Here is a 19,573-nt window from a genome sequence, read left to right as displayed (position 1 = left end):
CAAGCAAACAGACCAGCTCTCCTCATGTGTAGTGTGCTATTCATTTTTGAATAAATGAAACACGGGAAATTTTGTAAAATCTCAAAGTTGAGAATACAATTAAAAGTCATTACTTTTCAAAATAGCTGTGACAAGGATTTCCTTCTCTATTACTTCTATACCCTCAGTGTTTTAGGTTAAAAATCATCATGTAGAATAAAACATGATTGTGGGATTAGAAATTCAAGACTTGTTGCACTAAAGCTATTATCTAATGTTATTCTAAGCTTATCCGCTGGCATTTCCCCCCCTTTATTATTTGAATTGGTTGGTGTTTTTTTTTTTCTTTTTGGCCATGCCATGCATCATGTTGGATCTTAGCTCCTCAATCAGAGGTGGAACTAGTGCCCCCTGCTTCGGAAGCGCAGAGTCTTAATCATTGGACCGCCAGGGGAGGTCCTGGTGGCTGGGTTTTTAAATATAAAATGTGGTTCATTATCCTCAAAAATTCTTCGTTGTTTAAAAGTATTTAAACAACAAAACTAAAGATAATAGGCCAAAGAGATACAACATAGAGTCAAGTATTTTATCCATTTGACTGTCCATTCTGAGGAATGTGAAGCATAGAAAATTTACCTTGAGAACTCAATATTCCTCATGGGATAGGCACTGTGCTAAAAGTGTAAACGATGCAGGAAGAATATAGAATAGTGTTCTTTGGTGTCTCCCTTTACAGGCTGCCTAGGAAGCCAGACATACCCTTAGAAGCCAGTCATATTATTTACTGCACAAGTTCAGTCCCAAAATAAATGAGACAGACATTCAGGTACATACCAGGGAACTGTGGAAAAGATGTGACCAGAGGTGGTGGAAAGATGCAGTCCAGAAAAATTTCTGACTTGGCTGGATCTTGAAGATCATGGAGGTATTGGACAGAAAGAAAAGGAATGAACTGAGAGGCTAGGATAGAGTCAACAACAGCATGTGGCAATGACAGAGCTAAGTAAGTTGGGGTCCCTCTGGGCCCCAGATGAAACTGAACACAGCAAGGTTGGTTCTCTGGGACTTCTGAACCAGCCCTTTCAATGCCTTCTCTCCAGGTACCATCCACGCTGGCTCTCCTGCTTACCTTTCCTACAGGCAGCTAGACTCTGGCCTATTTTGCAGGGCAATTCAACTGTTAGCTGTAGTATGTTATAGGGCTCTTGAAAACAAAAGTTTTTGAGACTCAAAGAATAGATTAATGGTGAAATTTCAAGGCAGTGACATACCAGTACCCCTGTTCTAGTTCCCCCATAACTTTACAGTAGAAGGCCCAGAATGATACCTTGATGTCTCTGGAAAGCGATTTTGGATCTTGGATATGATACTGATTAGTATTTTATAGTCTTTCTGCTAGTAAGAGTTTAAAAACAACAAAAGGAAATGCTCAAACTCGTTTTTAAAGTAATTCCAAACCCTGACAGCATTTGTATCTAGTAGCACCCAAATTCAAATATTTCTACTTTCCTCAGACGTTCTCACTATTTTCCTTCACCTCTTTATGTCCAATTTCAACGTGGAACTTCCTGCTTAAATCATTCTTAATTCAATTTCACACATAACAGCCACGTTAAATAACATTCTTAAGCATAAAGTAGCACTCCACGAAGTCTAGTCTTTCCTGTTTAGACATTTTGACAAATACCAATTATGCGCCTCTTTTCCCTAGCTTTCTCCACAATTCCTTGTACACAATTCTTTGGACTCCTCGAAGAGTAACTTTCAGGGAGCCCAAGCAGACACTTGTTTTGAGGTGAAGAAGGGCGTTCAGGGAAACTTGGCCTTTCCACATTCCTTCTCTTTTAGGCTGCGAGGAGAACTTGAGAGGAAGCAAAGATTATTAACCTACAAACAGGCGAAAAAGCCGCGGCGGGGGGCGGAGGGCGGGGGTCCGGGGGCGGAGGGCGGGGGTTCGGGGGCGGGTCTGCCCGCTCCGGGCTCGCCGCGCCCGCCCCGCGCGCCTCCGGCCGGAAGGGGGCGTGGAATGCCGCCGAGGGAGGGGCGCGCTGACGCGCGGCTGCCGGCCAGGCCCCTGGGCGTCAGGCGGAGGCGGGGGCGGGGGAGCCGGGAAGGGGGCTGGCAGGCGCTCGGCTCCCAGCCGCGCTCGCTCGGGCCACTCGCGCTCCCGCGCCGCGCCCGGCCGGCTTCATGTGAAGCGCTGGCCCTCCGCCCCCTCCCTCCCCTTCCTTCCCTCCCTCCCTCCCGTCCCCTCCTCCTCCTCCTCCTCCTCCTCCTCCCGCGCCGGCTCCGGCTCCCCGGGGCCCCCAGCCCGGCGGGGCGCTGACAGCTAGGGGCGGGGGTCCCTGCCGCCGCCGCGTCTTTCACAGGCTCCGGCTGGGGCTGCGGAGCCCCCAGTGTGGCCATGGACCGGCCCCTGGTGGCGTCGGCGGAGGCGGAGGAGGAACTCGAGTGGCAAGTGGCGAGTCGCAGGAGGAAGGCCTGGGCCAAGTGCCGCGGCTCCTGGCAGGCGTCGGAGACAGAGGACCTGTCCACAGAGGCGACGACGCAGGACGAGGACGAGGACGAGGACGACCTCCCCGGAACGAAGCTGCCGGCCGCCGCGGGGAGAGGTCCGTGCGCCCGGCCGGGCAGCGGCGGGCGGGGAGCTCGGGGGAGTGCGGGCTGGCGGAGGAAAGTCTCGTGCGCCTTGGGCGACTGCTCTGAGTTCTGGAAGACCTCCTGGGTTCCAGGCAGGGGGAAGGGGACACTTTCGACCTTTAAACGCGCGCACTTGGCAAGGCGTCTCCAGCGTCAACACAGACACCCCGGTGCCATCATTTCCCTTCAGGTGGTCACTGCGACGTGTGGCTTAGGCTGCATTTTGTCCCTAGTAAGATTCTCCCTGGGGGTATCCAGGGTGACCCCGTGGTCAGAGTTCCCCGGGGGTCGGTAACGAGCTGTCCCCTCTGTCCTGCAGGAAACGTGCCCAACGAGAAGATCGCGATATGGCTCAAGGACTGCCGGTGAGTCCTCGCTCGCGTCCGGGGGGAGATCCACTCAGCTGGGACGGCCGGGCGGAGTGACTCGGGCCGCCGTCCCTGTGGGTCCCGTGAACCTCATAAGCTCTGAACCGGAAAGTAAGCCGGCGGATAGCTTCCTCCTTTAAACGATTAGAAATGGAAGTGCTGTGAGCGCCGATTATTTGGTGACCATGTTGACTTTACAGTTGTTAGGACTTCAGTTCCGGAGCATGATGTTAGCATCAGACATCAGAAACCTAAAACAGATAGTCATGTCATATTATTATGCTGGCCCGTTTTTATTTGAAAGGCTTGTCACATTTCACACAGTATTTTATTTTGCATTTGTTTTGACATCTGTACATCTGGCATAGAGTCATTTCCCTTTCAAATGTGTTTTAAATGAGTTTAATTTACTTAACTACATTAACTGGGGTTTAACTTTATGCTGGTGCCTTAATTCTGTTTGGAGAGCTATTAAAACTAGCTAATTTTGTTCTAGTTTACACCTTGGACGTGGATTTGTCAGATGGCCTTGGAATTCACAGAAGGGAAATAGAGCTTTGAAGACATTCAGGCTACATAAATCAGTTTAATTACATGGTTTGATAGCTGGTACAGAAATGTTTGAAAGTACAGAGGAGATTGATCATGTCTTACTACAGTAAAATGTGCCTGTTTCATATTTTAATTATTTTTTCCAACTTATTTGCTACTTACAAAATCTGCTGTGAAGAATGTAGGTTTTTTAACTTTTGTTAAGGTATTTTCTTCTGTATATATTTTTTGCCATCTCAGCTGGGGCTTTTCTTCACCTTTTTGTCCAAGTACCAGAGTTTGGGAAGTCTTTTTTGGGAGAGGAGAGAGAAATGATTCTTATATATGCCAGTTTGTTTTTCTTCCCTAAAGAGACAAAATACTGGCCACTGCTCTGTTGGTATCCTGTTTTGGTGAATTGCTTGGAGCCTTGCTGAACACTCTATTATTGGACTCCTTTTATTCTGGATATCACAGACCCTTCTGAAATATGAGATATATGGATCCTCTTTGTAAAAATACACAAAAAAATGTTTAAGAGCAAGAGAAGAATCATGTTTTTTATGACGTATAGAAATTAAGATTGTATGAGATCACATCAAGCAGACAGTAAATAAGTGTATCTTTACAGATAAATGTAATGGGCAGATGTTAACATTCACTAGGACATGTGATCTCTGAAAATTCCTGAAGTTTTGTTTCTAAATTCTCTTGCGTCTTCCCTCATGGATTTCTTTCATCAATTTCTTTCTTGTTCCCTACTGTTGCACCTATTCTGTACAAAAGGGACATTCATTTGTACTCTGAAAAGCTAGAACAAACAGTCTTTTACTGTGAGTTTTAATCATCACAGATTTGACTGTAGGGTATACGTGACTGCATTTTTTTTTTCTATAACAATTTAGGATCCTTCCTAGAATTAGTCTACTTTGTATATTAGGTACAGGTGATTTAAAGACAGCATATTCCCCCATGATAGGGTCTCAAGTAATCTTTGTTTCTTATTGCTTTCTATATCCTGAATAAAGATACCTTCTTGTTTTTCCTTAAAGGGAGTCTTTATTTTAAAAATCCACCCCCCCCCCCACCAGCTAAGTGGAAACACATTGCTTGAATAAAGTAGCATCTAAGAAGAGATAGAGTTTTTGATAAGATTTGTAAGAGCAATTATGAGAGTGAGAGACTTGTTTCTGAAGCAGAATGCCAGTTATAGTCTGCTCATTTGCTATCTTATGTTGGTGCCCAGGCCAGTAGAGATATCTGCAGGAGTAATGCAATGTTTTGTCCTACCCAAGAAGCCATCATGGAAGAGGAATGACTTTTTGAAGGCATAAAGTTTAGCTTTTTAAAATATGTGCAAAAACTTAGAGCTTTTATGGTCACTGCTTATCCTTTTAGATTTCAAAAACACTGATTTTTAAAGAACTGCCATTGCTTGTATATTTGTTTGTAGAAACTTTTAACATTGGCATTTCAGTAATATTTTTTTGAAACTGATATTTTTATGATAGACTCCATGTCCGGGGTGAATCTATAACAGGTATAAATTGTTACTGACAAAAGACTTATGACACAAAGTAGAACTTTTATAATAAAATAATCTGTTTCTTTAGCTTAGTTTTGAGAAAGAGATATTTTGCATTTAAAAGACTTGTTTGAACAATAAGAATGTGAAAGAATTTTAGTAATGGCTAATTCTTACGATAGATTCTTCAGCCAACTTTTTAGTAATCTTTTCAGAGTTAAATGAAGAATATATGTATTTTTTCAGTTTAAAAGCATAAAATGAATTCCAAACTTCTCTACTGTATCAGAAAAGATAATAGTTGGGCTAAGGGAGGGACTGAGTGGCGCTCTAAAATGCTGGATGAGATTTAAGAAAACTGTTGAGCCTTATTTCTAACTAGACTCTGACTTTTTAATTTTATTGAGATAAAGATTTGTTTTCTTTTAATTCTGTTTCCTATTTCTAGAGAAGGGATTGGATTGGGAGGAGCAGACATTTTCTAAATGCCTACTGTCATTCTCTTTTTTCTGTTTTTGTAAAGAAAATGCCAATTCATATCATTTGTAATTGCCATTCTTGCTCTTAATTGCTGGCACATCAGACATGTGATTAAATCATTCCTGGTGAGCTGACTTGATGATAGGTATTTGCTTGGTAGCAGTATTTGCTTGGTAGCATATTACTTATGTAATCCACTTGCATTCCCTGTGTGTTTGGGAGAAATGTTAAACTGTGATTAGAAGCTTGCTTAGCTATAACCCTTTAAAGTGTCGGGCAGTGCAGTGGCAGCTCTCCAGACAGCTTTTCAAGACTAAGGCTGATATGTTTATGTGATTTCAGTACCCCATTGGGAGCCTCACTGGATGAACAAAGCAGTAGTACTCTCAAGGGTAAGAGAAAGTTACCTTTCTAAATCTGTTCTTTATGAGGGTCCTACTTTATTGTCCTGGGAGTGAAAGTGAATGTGTATGTGTATATATAAATTATAAAAGTGATGTTCATGTTTATAAAATATGCAGTTCTAAGATAAAAGCCGAAAGGGAGAAACCTTGTCATGAACCATAAAAACTGTGGTGAGTTTAAACAAATTACTAAGCCTTTGCACAATGTGAAACTCGTTATTTTTATTGTTCAGTTAGATAATATAAAGACTAATTAAATATAGAAATGTGATATGTAAACATAGGGAAAATATATATTGAGTGAATTAGGTCAGCTTTAGTGTAGCATTTCTTTGCTTACATGAACTGAAATTGCCACACCTGAAGTTTTACCACCTGTGCAAGGTGGAATTCCAAAGTTCAAAGTATAATAAGAATGTGCAGGTAGTGGCAAGGTATATAAAAACTATTTACAGTATCAGGAAAATCTAGCTTGAGCTCCCAACTTAATATAAGGGGGTAAAAGAAATGACTGTATCGGAATCTGGTTTTCAGTGAAACTGTTGGGTAAGATACATTATCTAATTCAACATCTTAAAGGCTTATTAAGTATAAAATAGCCAGTAGATTCTAGCTTCTAGCAATTTTACCTGGTTTCTTTCACAATGAAACGTGTGTCTTCTTCCTGCAATTATAAGGAGAGTAACTTATGAGGACATTCATGTCTGAAATGCTTTACTCTGTCTTATATTTTGCTTGGTCAGTTTGTTTAAATTAAAACAGCGATTTTATGTGGGGGGTCAGGAAGGACAGAATACTGGGATGAATCTTCTGATATTTCTTTCAGGTGTGCTTGTGAGAAATGGGGGAAGTTTTGAAGATGATTTGTCATTGGGAGCTGAAGGTATGTTTGGAAGAACTGTATTTTCATATAGTTTTAAAATTAAAGAAAAAAAGAGAAAGTGACATGTTTTCAGGTTTATGACCCTCACAATTAAAGTTCTTGAAAGTGGCTCAGATACATTTTACAGAAACTTTTATGTGTTAATCTAGTGAGAGCCTTTTGGAGACCCGAAGAAATGGCTCTGGAAAACCATTGTGAAATACTCAAAGGTTTTCACTGGACTTTAATGCTCTAAAGGAACTGTTTGGGGCAAATAATGGTGATACAACTGAGGGAAGACTTGTCCCACAAAAGGAAGCTTAAATATTTATATGTGAGAAAATTGCAGTGAAACTTATTTTAGTGTGAGGTATACAGCTGCAGCTTGTCTTTTTTTTTTGCATTCAAGTGCCTCCTGTCTTTCCTCGCTTCCTCTTTTTCCAGATTTTTAGAAGATTAAAGGAAAAGACAAATTAGAGTTACTAGAAGTTAATTAGAAATCATTGTACTGATGTCGGTTCAAAGCTGCATTAGGATTTTAAAAGTGTATTGTGCTATGTTTAAATTTTCACAGATTATCTTTTCCTGCAGATTCATAATAAAGCTTTCACAATGTAAAGTTAAGAATTTTTTTTATTGTTTTATTGGTATTTTGAAATTATTGGTTACTATATAGCTGGGTTATTAATGAGTGCTTTTTATAAAAAAAGAATTAAGGATTTTATTAAATCTTTTTGAATTATAAGTTGATGTATAGTGAATTTACCCACTGAATTTAATATTCTTGATCTTTTGCTGTTTGAAGTCAATCTGTATGATAGATTACTTATTAAGAGCCATCTAACACTGAAAACTGTAGAATATGTGAATATGTTAGTTATATTTCTGTTAATATCTTTTCCAGGAATGAACTCTATAAAATAAACTGTAAAGCTTAAACCTACTGCTCCCCAATCAGTATTAAAATACATTTCCAATGTTATTGTAAATAGCACTCAATAACTATCTTAGTAGCTTCACAATATGGAATTTTTTTTAAGACTTCATTTTTTTTTTTTAAACAGTTCTTTTCACAGAAAAATTGAGGGGAAGGTACAGAGGTTTCCCATATGCTTTCTGCCCTATATATGCATAGCTTCCCTGTTGTCAACATCCCCGCTGCCCCGGACTAGTACATTTGTTACAGTTGATGAACCTAGAATAAGGCATCATAATTACCCCAAATCCATAGCTTACACTAGGGTTCACTCTTGGTCTTGTACATTCTATGGGTTTAGACAAAATTGTAATGACATTTATCCATCATTATGATATCATATAATGTGTTTTTCACTACCCTAAAACTCTGTGCTCTGCCTGTTCATCCATATTGAATGATTTTATTGGAAGCCAGACCCAAAAAGGATGTCTCAGAGAAAAGTGGAGCTATTATGCTGTTCTACTGAAAATTGCTTCAAGATTATTGTCATTCATTCAGTAAATATTTATTGAATGCTATGTGTTAGACACATTTCTGTTGGATAAGAAATTGCCATGGCTCTGCAGATCAGAAATGAAAAAAGGAAAAAGTCTGATGTGCTGAAAATAGATACACTTTTAATAATTTCATTCTTTATATTTGTCCATAAAATTTAAATACAGTAAATTTAACTTACTCTAGACTTAAACATTAATAGCATTTATTTGTTTAGAACTTGTAAGTCTAGGATAAACTTGAAAGGCAACTTTTATAGGAAAACATATGTTGAAATGAGTAGAAATTTTCAAAGTAGATGCAAGAAAAATTGGCTGTAACTGGAGTGAATTATTAGCCTTAAAAAAGCCATGTTAGAAATAGATATTGTTATTGAACACTTAAATAATGCTAACTCATGTTCTTACTTGTTAGGTATTCTTTATTAACAGTTTTAAAATTTAGTAATTAGAATCACACATACCACATACCTTCTTACTACTTATTTCAAACTATTACATTTAATTGGTTATTTATATGTCTTCTAAACATTCAGTGGAAGTAGTTTTATGTTGCTAACAAACAAAACCAAAAGCACCCTCCACAAGCCACTGATTCTTTTCTTACCTATCTGTATATTATCTTTAATGACACAGATTTAATGTGCCAGGACAAGAGTTTGGTACATTAGACATTTAGCAATAATAATCTGGCTAATTTGCTTTTTAAATGATTGTATCACAGTAGTTATTGTCTTGCTAACAGTTGTGCTTTCCACTTATTCTTTTTACCTTTAGCGAACCACCTTCATGAAATTGATGCTCAAATTGATAATTGGTATGTAGCTGTTTGTTTTTTTTCCTTTCTAAACATTAGGAATATTTGTGGAGGTAAAATTTATATAATCTACTTTTGTTTACAGCAGTAATATTTTGGCCAAAGAGAGAAGACTGCAGTTTCATCAGAAAGGGAGGAGTATGAATTCCACTGGCTCTGGGAAAAGTAGTGGGACAGTCTCAAGGTACTTCTGAGCTTATACTGCAATTACATTGTGTTGTAGATGACCTAATCTGATCACTTTTTCAGCCTTGGATTTGGCTTGACAGTATGAAGTCAAAAGGAATCCAGAGTGTTTCATAGATCAACATAAGTGACAGAAGTATCTTTTTTTTTAATTAAGTAAAAGTTAACAAATATGTTAATAATGTTGCTGGAATCCATAATGAGTATTTTGAGCCCTGTGAGAGAGGAACTCCATAGTGGAATAATTTCTACTTCCAAAATTTTCCATTCTGCTAGAGTCTTGAGTTACTCTGATATAAATATCAGAATAAATCTTTCTAATTTAAAACTTGATATTGAAACATAGATTTATCTTCATATAAAACCAAAGATCTTTAAAATATAAAAATAAATACATATGCATAAGCAACCAACTTATTGTCCAGATTATTGTTTTGAAATTTGAACATTTTCTCTGAAACAAATTGAAATTTCCTTCTGCTCACGTTCTGTCTCTAACATTCCTCGTTTCTCTGGTGAGTCTCAGCTTGGATTATCACTGGCATGAGAGATAAGGGTTACAGAATGTTCAGTTCCCAACAGAATTAGAGCAGGAATTGATCCCTGTGAAATCCAAATTCTCCTTACTTTACTCCTCCTGCTTCCTGGGTGCAAGTGGTTAGAAAAAAGTTGAAAGTAAGCTCCTCCCTCACCTTTCTGAGATCAGTTGTTACCTGTATTGCCTCTTCCAGGACAGCGAAAGATAGCAGAAAAACTCAAGTTCTGCAGGGTGTCCCTTGGTACCAAAGTTGTACCAACTTCCTAGTCCATTTTCCACTTTCATTTTTTCTTTAATCTGTTTACTCTTTATTCTCCCTCATCTCTCCTCTAATTGTTTAGCTGCTTTACTGGACATCTCTTAAAATGACAAAAAAAATAAGGTGAGGAATCAGACAGTTTCTTTATTGAGGGTGTTCTTAGGGCTTAGCTCTTTTTCTCAAAACTAACAGCTTGAAAGAACAGACTCCTTTTAAGGGTTATTAATCGCATTTGGAGCATAATGTATAAAGATACTGAAATAAATAATGGTTTAAAGAGTAGAAGGGGTAGAGGATCTTTTCACAGGAAAGTAGGGATGTGAATTCATTTATAGTATGATGTGGACTATAACCTTACTTTACATCTTGATATTTCTTTTTTTCTTTTTTAGTGTTTCAGAATTGTTGGAACTTTATGAGGAAGACCCTGAAGAAATTCTTTATAATCTTGGATTTGGACGAGATGAACCAGATATTGCTTCCAAAATTCCTTCCAGATTTTTTAATTCATCATCATTTGCCAGAGGAATAGATATTAAAGTATTTCTGAGTGCACAAATGCAACGGATGGAAGTAGAAAATCCAAATTACGCTTTAACAAGTAAGGTTTTTAAATGTTAGCATATTGTTTTTGAAATTATGGCATCTACACAGCAAGGTGGTCTTGTTTTTAAAGCCTTACTAATTTCTAAGAATAACTGTGGAAATTTAATTATTGAGGTTAATACAATAGCTGTTTGCTTATTCTAAATTTTTATTATTCTATTTATAGAAGTTAATTTACCTATCCCCCCACCCCATTCTCCACTTAAGTGTTACATTAGAGAATGTAACTTACCTGTGGAACCTTATACATATCTCCAGATTGCTTTTGTTCCAAAAGAAAATAAATAAAGGAGAGGCCTTTTACTATTAGTTGAGGTCAGTCACTTTCAGATGCTTTTCCTATAAATCTATAAAGGTATGGCTGATTTGATGATTTTTCACAGTAAATCTGCCTTTTTTTTTTTTCCTGTTGATCAGAAATCCCCAACAGTGGGAACCTCCGTGGTCCTTGGATTAGTTTTAAGAGATCTGTAAATCTAAGCTCCCTCCCATTAGGTATAAAATATATACCTCTATATACTTAATATTTGGGAGAGTTCGACACCTCAAAAGAGAGTCACAGCTATAGATCAGTAGCAGTTCTGTCCGTTTTATTCTGTGTTGTCATTATGCTTTGTCCTTCTTTCTGATTTTTTAAAACGTTAATTCTAGTACTTAAGAGTGAAAAATCTTTCTCCCTCTCCACAGTAAATATAGAGGTTTTAAGTGTTAGATAAAGAAAAAAATCTAGTTTCATAATCTTTGTGATCTAAGTAGTTCAATTATTGAAATTCTGAACCATAATAATGGTTTAATTAATAATATGTGTGTAGTATATATATATATATATTTTTTTTTTTTTTACTTTTGTAGGCCGTTTTCGTCAAATTGAAGTGCTTACTACTGTGGCCAACGCATTTTCTTCTTTATATTCCCAAGTCTCTGGGACTCCCCTGCAGAGAATTGGAAGTATGTCCTCAGTGACCTCTAACAAGGAAACAGACTCGCCTCCACCTTTAACCCGAAGTAACACTGCAAATCGCTTAATGAAAACACTATCTAAACTAAACTTATGTGTTGAAAAAACAGAGAAAGGAGAAGGTAGTACTCCTTCCCTGGCCGTTGACAAAGGAAAGATCGTAAACATTTCAGTGATGGAAGAAAGTGGCAATAAAAACGATCAGAAGTCTCAAAAAATTATGAAGAAGAAAGAGTCGTCTTCTATGTTGGCTACAGTTAAAGAAGAGGTATCAGGTGGTTCAGCAGCTTTTATGGAGAATTCTGACATTGATGGACTTTCTGGTGAAGCAAATAGTAATTTTAACCATGAAGCTGAAAGTGGGCAAAGTAAAGAAACTCAAAGTCATGAGAATAAACTGGATGAGGAATCTGGTATTCTAGAATCTGATTTAGGTAGTGATTTCAACATGTCCAGTCATAGTGAGCTGGAAAATGGCGGGGAGCTGAAGAATGTCCCTTTGTCCACACCTGAAAAAGAGCCATGTGCACCACTGATGATCCCATCCATAAGAAACATAATGGCACAGCAGAAGGACTCCTTTGAAATGGAAGAGGTAGGTGGAAAATTACTGAGGACTGTTTCAAACAGTGAGTTAGGGAAAACAGTGCCGCCAAATGTTTTTAAGATGAAAGGTGGTGAATGGATGTATGCTAGAAAAAAATCATCTTGATTTTAACTTCTCAGGTTTTTTGTTTCACAAACCGAGATGTCACTGGACCATGTGGTGTCAGTATAATGGCTCCTCTAGGTCTTCTGTCTCCATTGTTTTTCTTTCTCAGTTTTAACAGCTGGATGCTGTGAGAATGCCCTGAGAGAGTGTATTCAAACTCAGATCAATATTGCATAACAGTTAGAGATAACAGGCTTGGAAGTCAGATGGGTTTGAGTTCTGTTTGGGCCACTGAATTGCTATGTGCCTTTGGGCAAGCTTTTCTTAATGTTATCTCAGTGGAAGGGAAAGTGTGAAGATTTTGAGGCTAGGTCTCGGAGAAGGCAATGGCACCCCACTCCAGTACTCTTGCCTGGAAAATCCTATGGATGGAGGAGCCTGGTAGGCTGTAGTCCATGGGGTCGCGAAGAGTCAGGCACGACTGAGTGACTTCACTTCAGTTTTCACTTTAATGCATTGGAGAAGGAAATGGCAACCCACCCCAGTATTCTTGCCTGGAGAATCCCAGGGACAGAGGAGCCTAGTGGGCTGCTGTCTGTGGGGTCGCACAGAGTCGGACACGACGGAAGCGACTTGGCAGCTGAGTATGGGACTAGAAAGAACAGAAGATGACAATTTAATAGAACCTTTTGTTCCGTTTTATTGTTCAGTTACTCTTTTGTCTTTGTTTTGGTCTAAACTTGTCCTAGCATTCGTAAAGCGTAACTTCTTGCCTTCCTTTAGGGCCCTTCTTCTATGACAATCGAATAGAGTGCAAATACTTGCTGGTTACTTGTAGACCTGATTGAGTGACTCAGATGAAAAAACACTCTTCCATGTTGCTTTTTAATTTCTAGAATTCCTGAGTTCTAAGCCAGAGTTTTGCTACTGATACCATACACAAAAGTTCTTTACAATGTTTATTAAGTGCCAGATAGATGTACTTTGTTTTTTTATGGGCAGGGGTTTTTTTTTTTTTTGCTCCCTCTGCTGGCAAGAGCAGTTACTGAAGAAAGTAACTTCACATGGAAGTGTATTTTTTTTGAAGTCCAAGATTACAGGCACGGATGGTTTAAGAATAACTGAAGATTTCTGTTTTCAAAAAATAATACATAGTCAATCATAGCTATGTTATAAATGCAGGGAATTTTAAGGATAATCCTTATTCTTCAGATATATTTCAAATATGGATAAAAACCTCTTAGAATTGTGTTTTTAATCCCTTTGGGAACTTTAAAGAAAGCTTGTAGAACAATGGATAAAGAAAGGAAATAGTGTGTTTCTTTAATTTCCTTTTCTCCCAAGCTTGTTGAATCATACTGACAAATGAAGAGAACAATCTTATTAAAGCAAACTTTTAGATCCCATTCAAAGTAGGTTGTTACTTTTTCTTTTGCACTCTTTTCCCCTGAGGCTTGATTCCTTTGGGAACTTTCTTCCTTTGGTAAAAACAGCGAATAAATATAAGCTAGAGCACACACACTGTCTCCCAGTAAGCCAGTTTTCAGGTTACTTGAATGCCAACTGCTCTAGGTAACTAGGTGGGAGAAAAAATTGCAGATGTGGCTCTGTGTATGAAGCTGCCTGGTCCCCTTGAGGCAGAAGGTAAGATCTAACAGTCACCAGGAACAGAGAGAACTATTTAAATGTAAAAGGAGTTAAATAGATGACAAGACTGAGCCAGGCCTTGGAGAGTGAAAATGACTGTCTCTTAAGAAAAAAAAAAAAGGCCAGACACTATCTTCAATTAAAAATCAGTTTGCCTTATAAAAACTATCTTGCAGGCTAGTTTCAGTGTATCTGAAAGTTTTGAAGACCTACTCTTGAGTTTTCTAATTCTTAATGACTTGCTTGGATTATTCTTGTGTTCTTAAAATAATTTATTTTGAATAGATACATCATGGTAACTGTCTAGAGCCACAGATTAGTAGTATGAATGATTCACAGTTAAACCAGAATGATTTTACTCTATAAGCAATTGTTCATCTTTTAGGTGTAAAGGAAAAATTTCTTATACTTTGAACGTTAAAGGAAAGAGAGCTTTTATCTACATATTTCTGTTAATAAGTTGCCTTGTGTCTCTTTATAAATAAGTTTATATTTAAATTAAGATACTATTGGCTGCATATGCAATTTTTTAACCTACTGACGCTTTAGTAAATGTTTCTAATCCTGTCTTCACACTGATTACTGATTTAACTTATGTACTTCATTACTTATTTTTAGCCATTAAATTTCAGGATTCTTATTATTACATTTATTGGCCTGAGTTAAAGTAATCCCAAACCAGTCAAATACCTGACAGTTAAGTTGTTCCATTGGTCTTTCAGAATAAGACTTGAATTTGGGTCTTTGTACAAACCTACTCCTTTTGATTATGCCATACAATTTGTACAGTCCGACTGGTTAATAGGGTCAGACACTGGCAAGCACTCAAGTCATGCAATGCGCAGCTTCTTGCCACTTCTTTGGGAAAATAACGCTTTCCTTTGAATTTTTTGAGGTATCATTAAAAATTAGGATTGTGATTTTTGAAGCTTCAATTTGGTTTTTTTACTGTACTAAGTTGGTTTTTGTTTTTTTGCATGCTAAGACACTGTAATGTCCAACTCTGTGTAACCCCATGGACTGTAGTCCGCCAGGCTCCTCTGTCCATGGGATTCTCCTGGCAAGAATACTGGAGTGGGTTGCTGTGCCCTCCTCCAGGGGATCTTCCTGACCTAGGGATTGAACCCATGTCCCTTATATCTCCTGCACTGGCAGGTGGATTCTCTACCATTAGTGCCACCTGGGAAGACCTTTTCACTGTATAAGTTTTTTTAAATCTTAGAGGAAGGGTTCTTTGAGTTAGAACATTCTATGTGTTGCTGCTGTATAAAACACAGCACAACAGTATTGTGCCTAAGAAGATGTGTTTCAGTCAAGATGAATGTGACAAGCTTTGAAAAACCAAACTAGGTATCTGCATGGTAGCAGGACATTGATTCAAAAAGAAATCTTTGTTTGATTAAGACATTTTTAAAATGTAGTAACTCAAATGTGTGGATTATTCTAAAGCTGTTTTCCTACAGCTTTAAATCCCAAGACACTGAGACCCAGTGATTTTATCATTTTGGTTTAGTGGTGTTTTTTTTTTTTTTTTTAATGAGAAGCTTCAAACTTACCCAGAGATCAAATAGTAGAGGGAATACCCATTATCCATCGCTCAATTCAGTTATCAATATTTAGCTATAGTTGATAAAAGATCAACTTGTAGCAAATGATCAGAATTTCACTGAGGATTTAAAACCATGGAATAGGAAAAATCTTGCCAAATAAATCTCAAGGTCTGTGTTTGGGTTATAATTTTCTGTGGGGCACCCCATGTTGAATTTGAATGCTTTCCTCTGCACAACTGTAACTAATAATGAAACATAATAAGCTATGAAATTCAACCATTATTGCTAGCAAGTCTTTTTCTGTCTTCCAAGTGATTGATGATTTTGCGTAAGTGGGAGGAAGGATCCTAAGTTTAGTGGCTTTATTAGTAAAATATGATACTGTCAGCTCATTTTTAAGGACCCTGTTCTTTTTTTCTTTGTTAGTTATGGAATTATGGAATTTGTAGTGGAGGGAGAGAGGGAGTTTTTTTTTTTTTTGAAGTAGCATCTTGAAGGATAGTTCACTGAGGATACATATACATTAAAGTCATGTTATCTTGTGACTAATTTTATAAATCTAAAGAATAGGGAATTCCCATGGTGTAGTGGTAAAGAATCTGCTTGCAGTGCAAGAGACAGATGTTTGATGTTGGAAAGACCTCCTGGAGAAGGAAATGGCTACCCACTCTAGAATTCTTGCCTGGGAAATTTCATGGACAGAGGAGCCTGGAGGGCTACAGTCCATGTGGTTGCAAAGAGTTGAACACTACTGAGCACACACACAAAGAATAGAATACGTGATAATTCTGCATTTAAAAATGAGAGATCATAATCTTTCGCCTAAGCTGAGATTCTTAGAATAAAATTAAGGAGACTTTTGGATTTCTGTTACACTTTTTCAGTCTGTTTGATATTTGGTTTACAGAAAACTCTTTGAAGTAGGCTAGGCCTGAATAGAGGCTAATAATAGACCTTCTGTTGACTATAAAAAGAAAATGAATTTTGTTTCTTTGCACACAAAACAATGGTTTTCCTGTTGAACTTATGTCTGCTGCTTTGAAGAATATAATTTTTTGGTAATAACAAAGAATAGTAGAAACTAATTTATATATAATTATAGGTGATGGTTTTAAATGACCAGTATGCTTTCAGTTTTCAGAAGATAGATAAACATGGATTCATGTTCAACTATGTAGCTGCTGCTACTGCTAAGAACAAAGCACAAATCAGAGCAGTTTTAAAACTGGATAATAAGATCTTTAACCTTTCAAGTTTTTCATGTTGGCTTTTCCACTCTCATTCCTATGGAATATTTCTTACTCTGGAATGGGATTCATAGCTCAAAAATGGGGTTCTGTCTAAAACTTGTTTGCTGTTTACTTTCCAGTTTGTTCAAGGCCAAAAGCCCAAATGTTTGGTGAGTTTTCCCACTTTACTAGGATGTTGTTTAGTATTTTAAGTACAAATCATTACAGAGTAAACTGTTGGGCATTAGTATTACACTCCCACAAGTATTTACTTTTAGGATACAGTTAAGTTGTTAGGATAGATAGAATATTGGAGGAGTGGGTATGATGAGTGAAGAATCAGGCAGTTCCTAAATTACGTAGTTGTTAGGTAGGAAAACAAAAAGACAGCATAAAAGGACAGCTTCTGTGGGTTTGGTATCTTTTTGAACATAATTTTCATGGAGAATTTATGGCTGAGATCTTTCACATTTTAATTCTGTAATGAAACCTGCTTGTCCGCGTACAACTTCCAAGTTGTGTCTTAAAAGAACATTTATGTCAAGACAAAGCTGTCTGACACATCAGTGGTTATGTGAAACCTGAAAATGTGTGGACTTTTGTAAGATTTTTGCAATGGGAGCATGATGTGCTGTTTTTCAAGATGCAAGACTTGTAATTGCCTTAAGTGTGTGCCAGTGTACTGCAGTGAGTGTATTAGTGTTTCTCTGGGACTGACTTTACACTTCTAAGTTTAACATTTAGAGAAGAACTTTTTCTTATGGCTCTGTCTTTCATTTAATAGCAACTTATTTTTAATGAAGTATTATACTTTACACATGTAGTTAGTTTTCTTTGTTAGCTATAAACTTAAAGTCCTGTTGTTAACTGAAAAATAGATCACAAAATTGAGATGTGGGACATTATAAAAGTTTTGAGATAGATTGCACTTTTTAAATACATAAAGCATTGGTACCTTCTTAGTTAGATTGGTTGTTAGTAAATGATTATTAAGAAGTAGTCTTCTTTGCCACAGATTCTTCAAGTTTTAACTACCTAAAACTCTTCTATAGGTCCAAAGTACAGAGGGGGAAGCTCCTCATGTTCCAACCACTTACCAGCTAGGTCTTAACAAGTCAAAAAGAGGTAAGTAAACCCATACTCACTGGTATCTAAGCACATTACTGCAGTGTCTTTGGGTGATGTGGAAAAGGTATTTTTTTTTATCGATCAGTGTTTGCAGTGCTTATAAAAATAAAAAGAAAATTAAGAACATAGGTGTGCATGCTTCATCGTGGTTTGATTGTAGAATCTTTGGTATCTTCCTGAAGACTTTCGTGCTCATAAAGTAATTTTAATTCACTTATCTTGTAATGACCTCCTTGCACAATTATGTGTATTCTAAATAATGTTTTAGTTCTACACAAGGGCTAGATGGGAAGTGATAGAGCAACAAAGTCAGGCCTACTTTTTACATGCTTATGTTTGAGATATAGACTTGTATTAACCACCTCTGGGTTTTTCATTACTTAAATCTAGCTCCTAGGTATAATACATGAATGTGCCTCTGGCAGAAAACACCAGTTTCTCAGTGATAGTTAAAGCTAGTTAAATTCAAACTAGATCAAAGGTGAGTTGCTGTAGGTACTGTTCTTCTCTTGAGTTATTAATTATTGACCAAAGACCCTTTGAATCAATGTCTTTCACTTTTAACTTGCAACAAGAAAAACATGTCTGATCATCTTTAAAGCTGTAAACCTTTGGAGATTTAGGGAGAAAGGAAAGGAGAAGAGAAGTTAAATGACCACTGAAGGTAGGAGTATTTATTTTTAAAACTTCACACATGCTGAGCCACCCTGTTTTTTTTGTGTTTTTTTTTAAAGCAAAGATTCATATATATGTTCCTAGAATAGGAAATTACATGTTCTCTTCTGATCTCTGGAGTGACTCCGTATGAAACAATCTGCATATAAATTTTCTTTTTTTATTGCCGTACAGTACTGACAAACAAGATCCCCACTCTCCCTAGGTCGCCACAGTTCTAGTCAGACACGAAATGAACTTTACTGCTTAATTTTTTTCCCTTTGTGAGTCCATAAATATATGTGTTCCTGAGCTGTAAGGCAGAGTTCATAGCCATCCAGGAATCTTTGCTTTAGATAGGTAAAGGGATGCATTGGATAAAGCAGCTTGCCCTGTGTCAAAGGGGGGATAAAAACAGTATAATTACCTTAAGATCCTTGAGGAGTAAGCTTCCTGTAGCGGGAAAGATGGAATGTGGTTTGTATTCACATCTGAGTTTCTTCCTCTTGTCTGCTGTAGGAGCTCTTATTTCTGGTGGCATAACTAAAAATGGTAACATTTTTTTGAATCACATCTTTGTAAATTAACAGTAAAATAGTTTTGTGTATATGCATGAAAGAGGGAGAAAGAACAATAGTGTTTTAGTCATTTTTTTGAAAGTAGCCTTCCAAATTTTGATGTGATATGCAAGTATGTTAATCCTAGTGGCAGAGTTTGAATCACTGGTAATATATTCATCTCACAAGGTTAGTAAAAATGCACACAGCGCATGTATGAAAATACTTCCCACTTTGGTAATAGAATTTTTGAAGCTGCAGTAATCTAAATCTCAGATCCAGTCCCGGGATTTACAATAGAGGTTTAGTGACGCAACTCATGTCACAAGTTAACGTTCAGTGGGTATGTTAAGGACAGCCCAACAGGTTCCTTATTGCCAAAGATGTTCAATATTTTCTTTGGCCTAGCAGAGTATACAGGTGTACTGTTTCTCTGTGATACTGGATAAATAGAATTTACACCTTTTGTTGTGTTCTCACTTTAACGTTTGCTTTAACTTCCTAGTTTTTAATAAGAAATAATGTCTTAC

General features: G+C 37.6%; 1 protein-coding gene across 1 annotated transcript in view; it reads left to right on the top strand.

The window, feature by feature from the left end:
- The first annotated feature begins 2,383 nt into the window (after nucleotides 1–2,383).
- ITPRID2 (ITPR interacting domain containing 2) overlaps nucleotides 2,384–19,573 on the top strand; it is a 37,045-nt gene continuing 19,855 nt past the window's right edge. Inside the window, exons 1-9 of the mRNA XM_052659370.1 lie at nucleotides 2,384–2,591; nucleotides 2,939–2,984; nucleotides 5,866–5,915; nucleotides 6,754–6,810; nucleotides 9,040–9,079; nucleotides 9,165–9,263; nucleotides 10,455–10,663; nucleotides 11,521–12,221; nucleotides 17,757–17,829. Of these exons, the coding sequence (XP_052515330.1) occupies nucleotides 2,384–2,591; nucleotides 2,939–2,984; nucleotides 5,866–5,915; nucleotides 6,754–6,810; nucleotides 9,040–9,079; nucleotides 9,165–9,263; nucleotides 10,455–10,663; nucleotides 11,521–12,221; nucleotides 17,757–17,829 (1,483 nt within the window). The remainder of the gene's footprint in view (nucleotides 2,592–2,938; nucleotides 2,985–5,865; nucleotides 5,916–6,753; nucleotides 6,811–9,039; nucleotides 9,080–9,164; nucleotides 9,264–10,454; nucleotides 10,664–11,520; nucleotides 12,222–17,756; nucleotides 17,830–19,573) is intronic.

The sequence above is a fragment of the Budorcas taxicolor genome, chromosome 2 (genome assembly GCF_023091745.1).
Source record: "Budorcas taxicolor isolate Tak-1 chromosome 2, Takin1.1, whole genome shotgun sequence".
Lineage (NCBI taxonomy): Eukaryota > Metazoa > Chordata > Mammalia > Artiodactyla > Bovidae > Budorcas > Budorcas taxicolor.
Note: the sequence above shows the minus strand (reverse complement) of the source record. Positions and strands in the feature narration are given on the sequence as shown.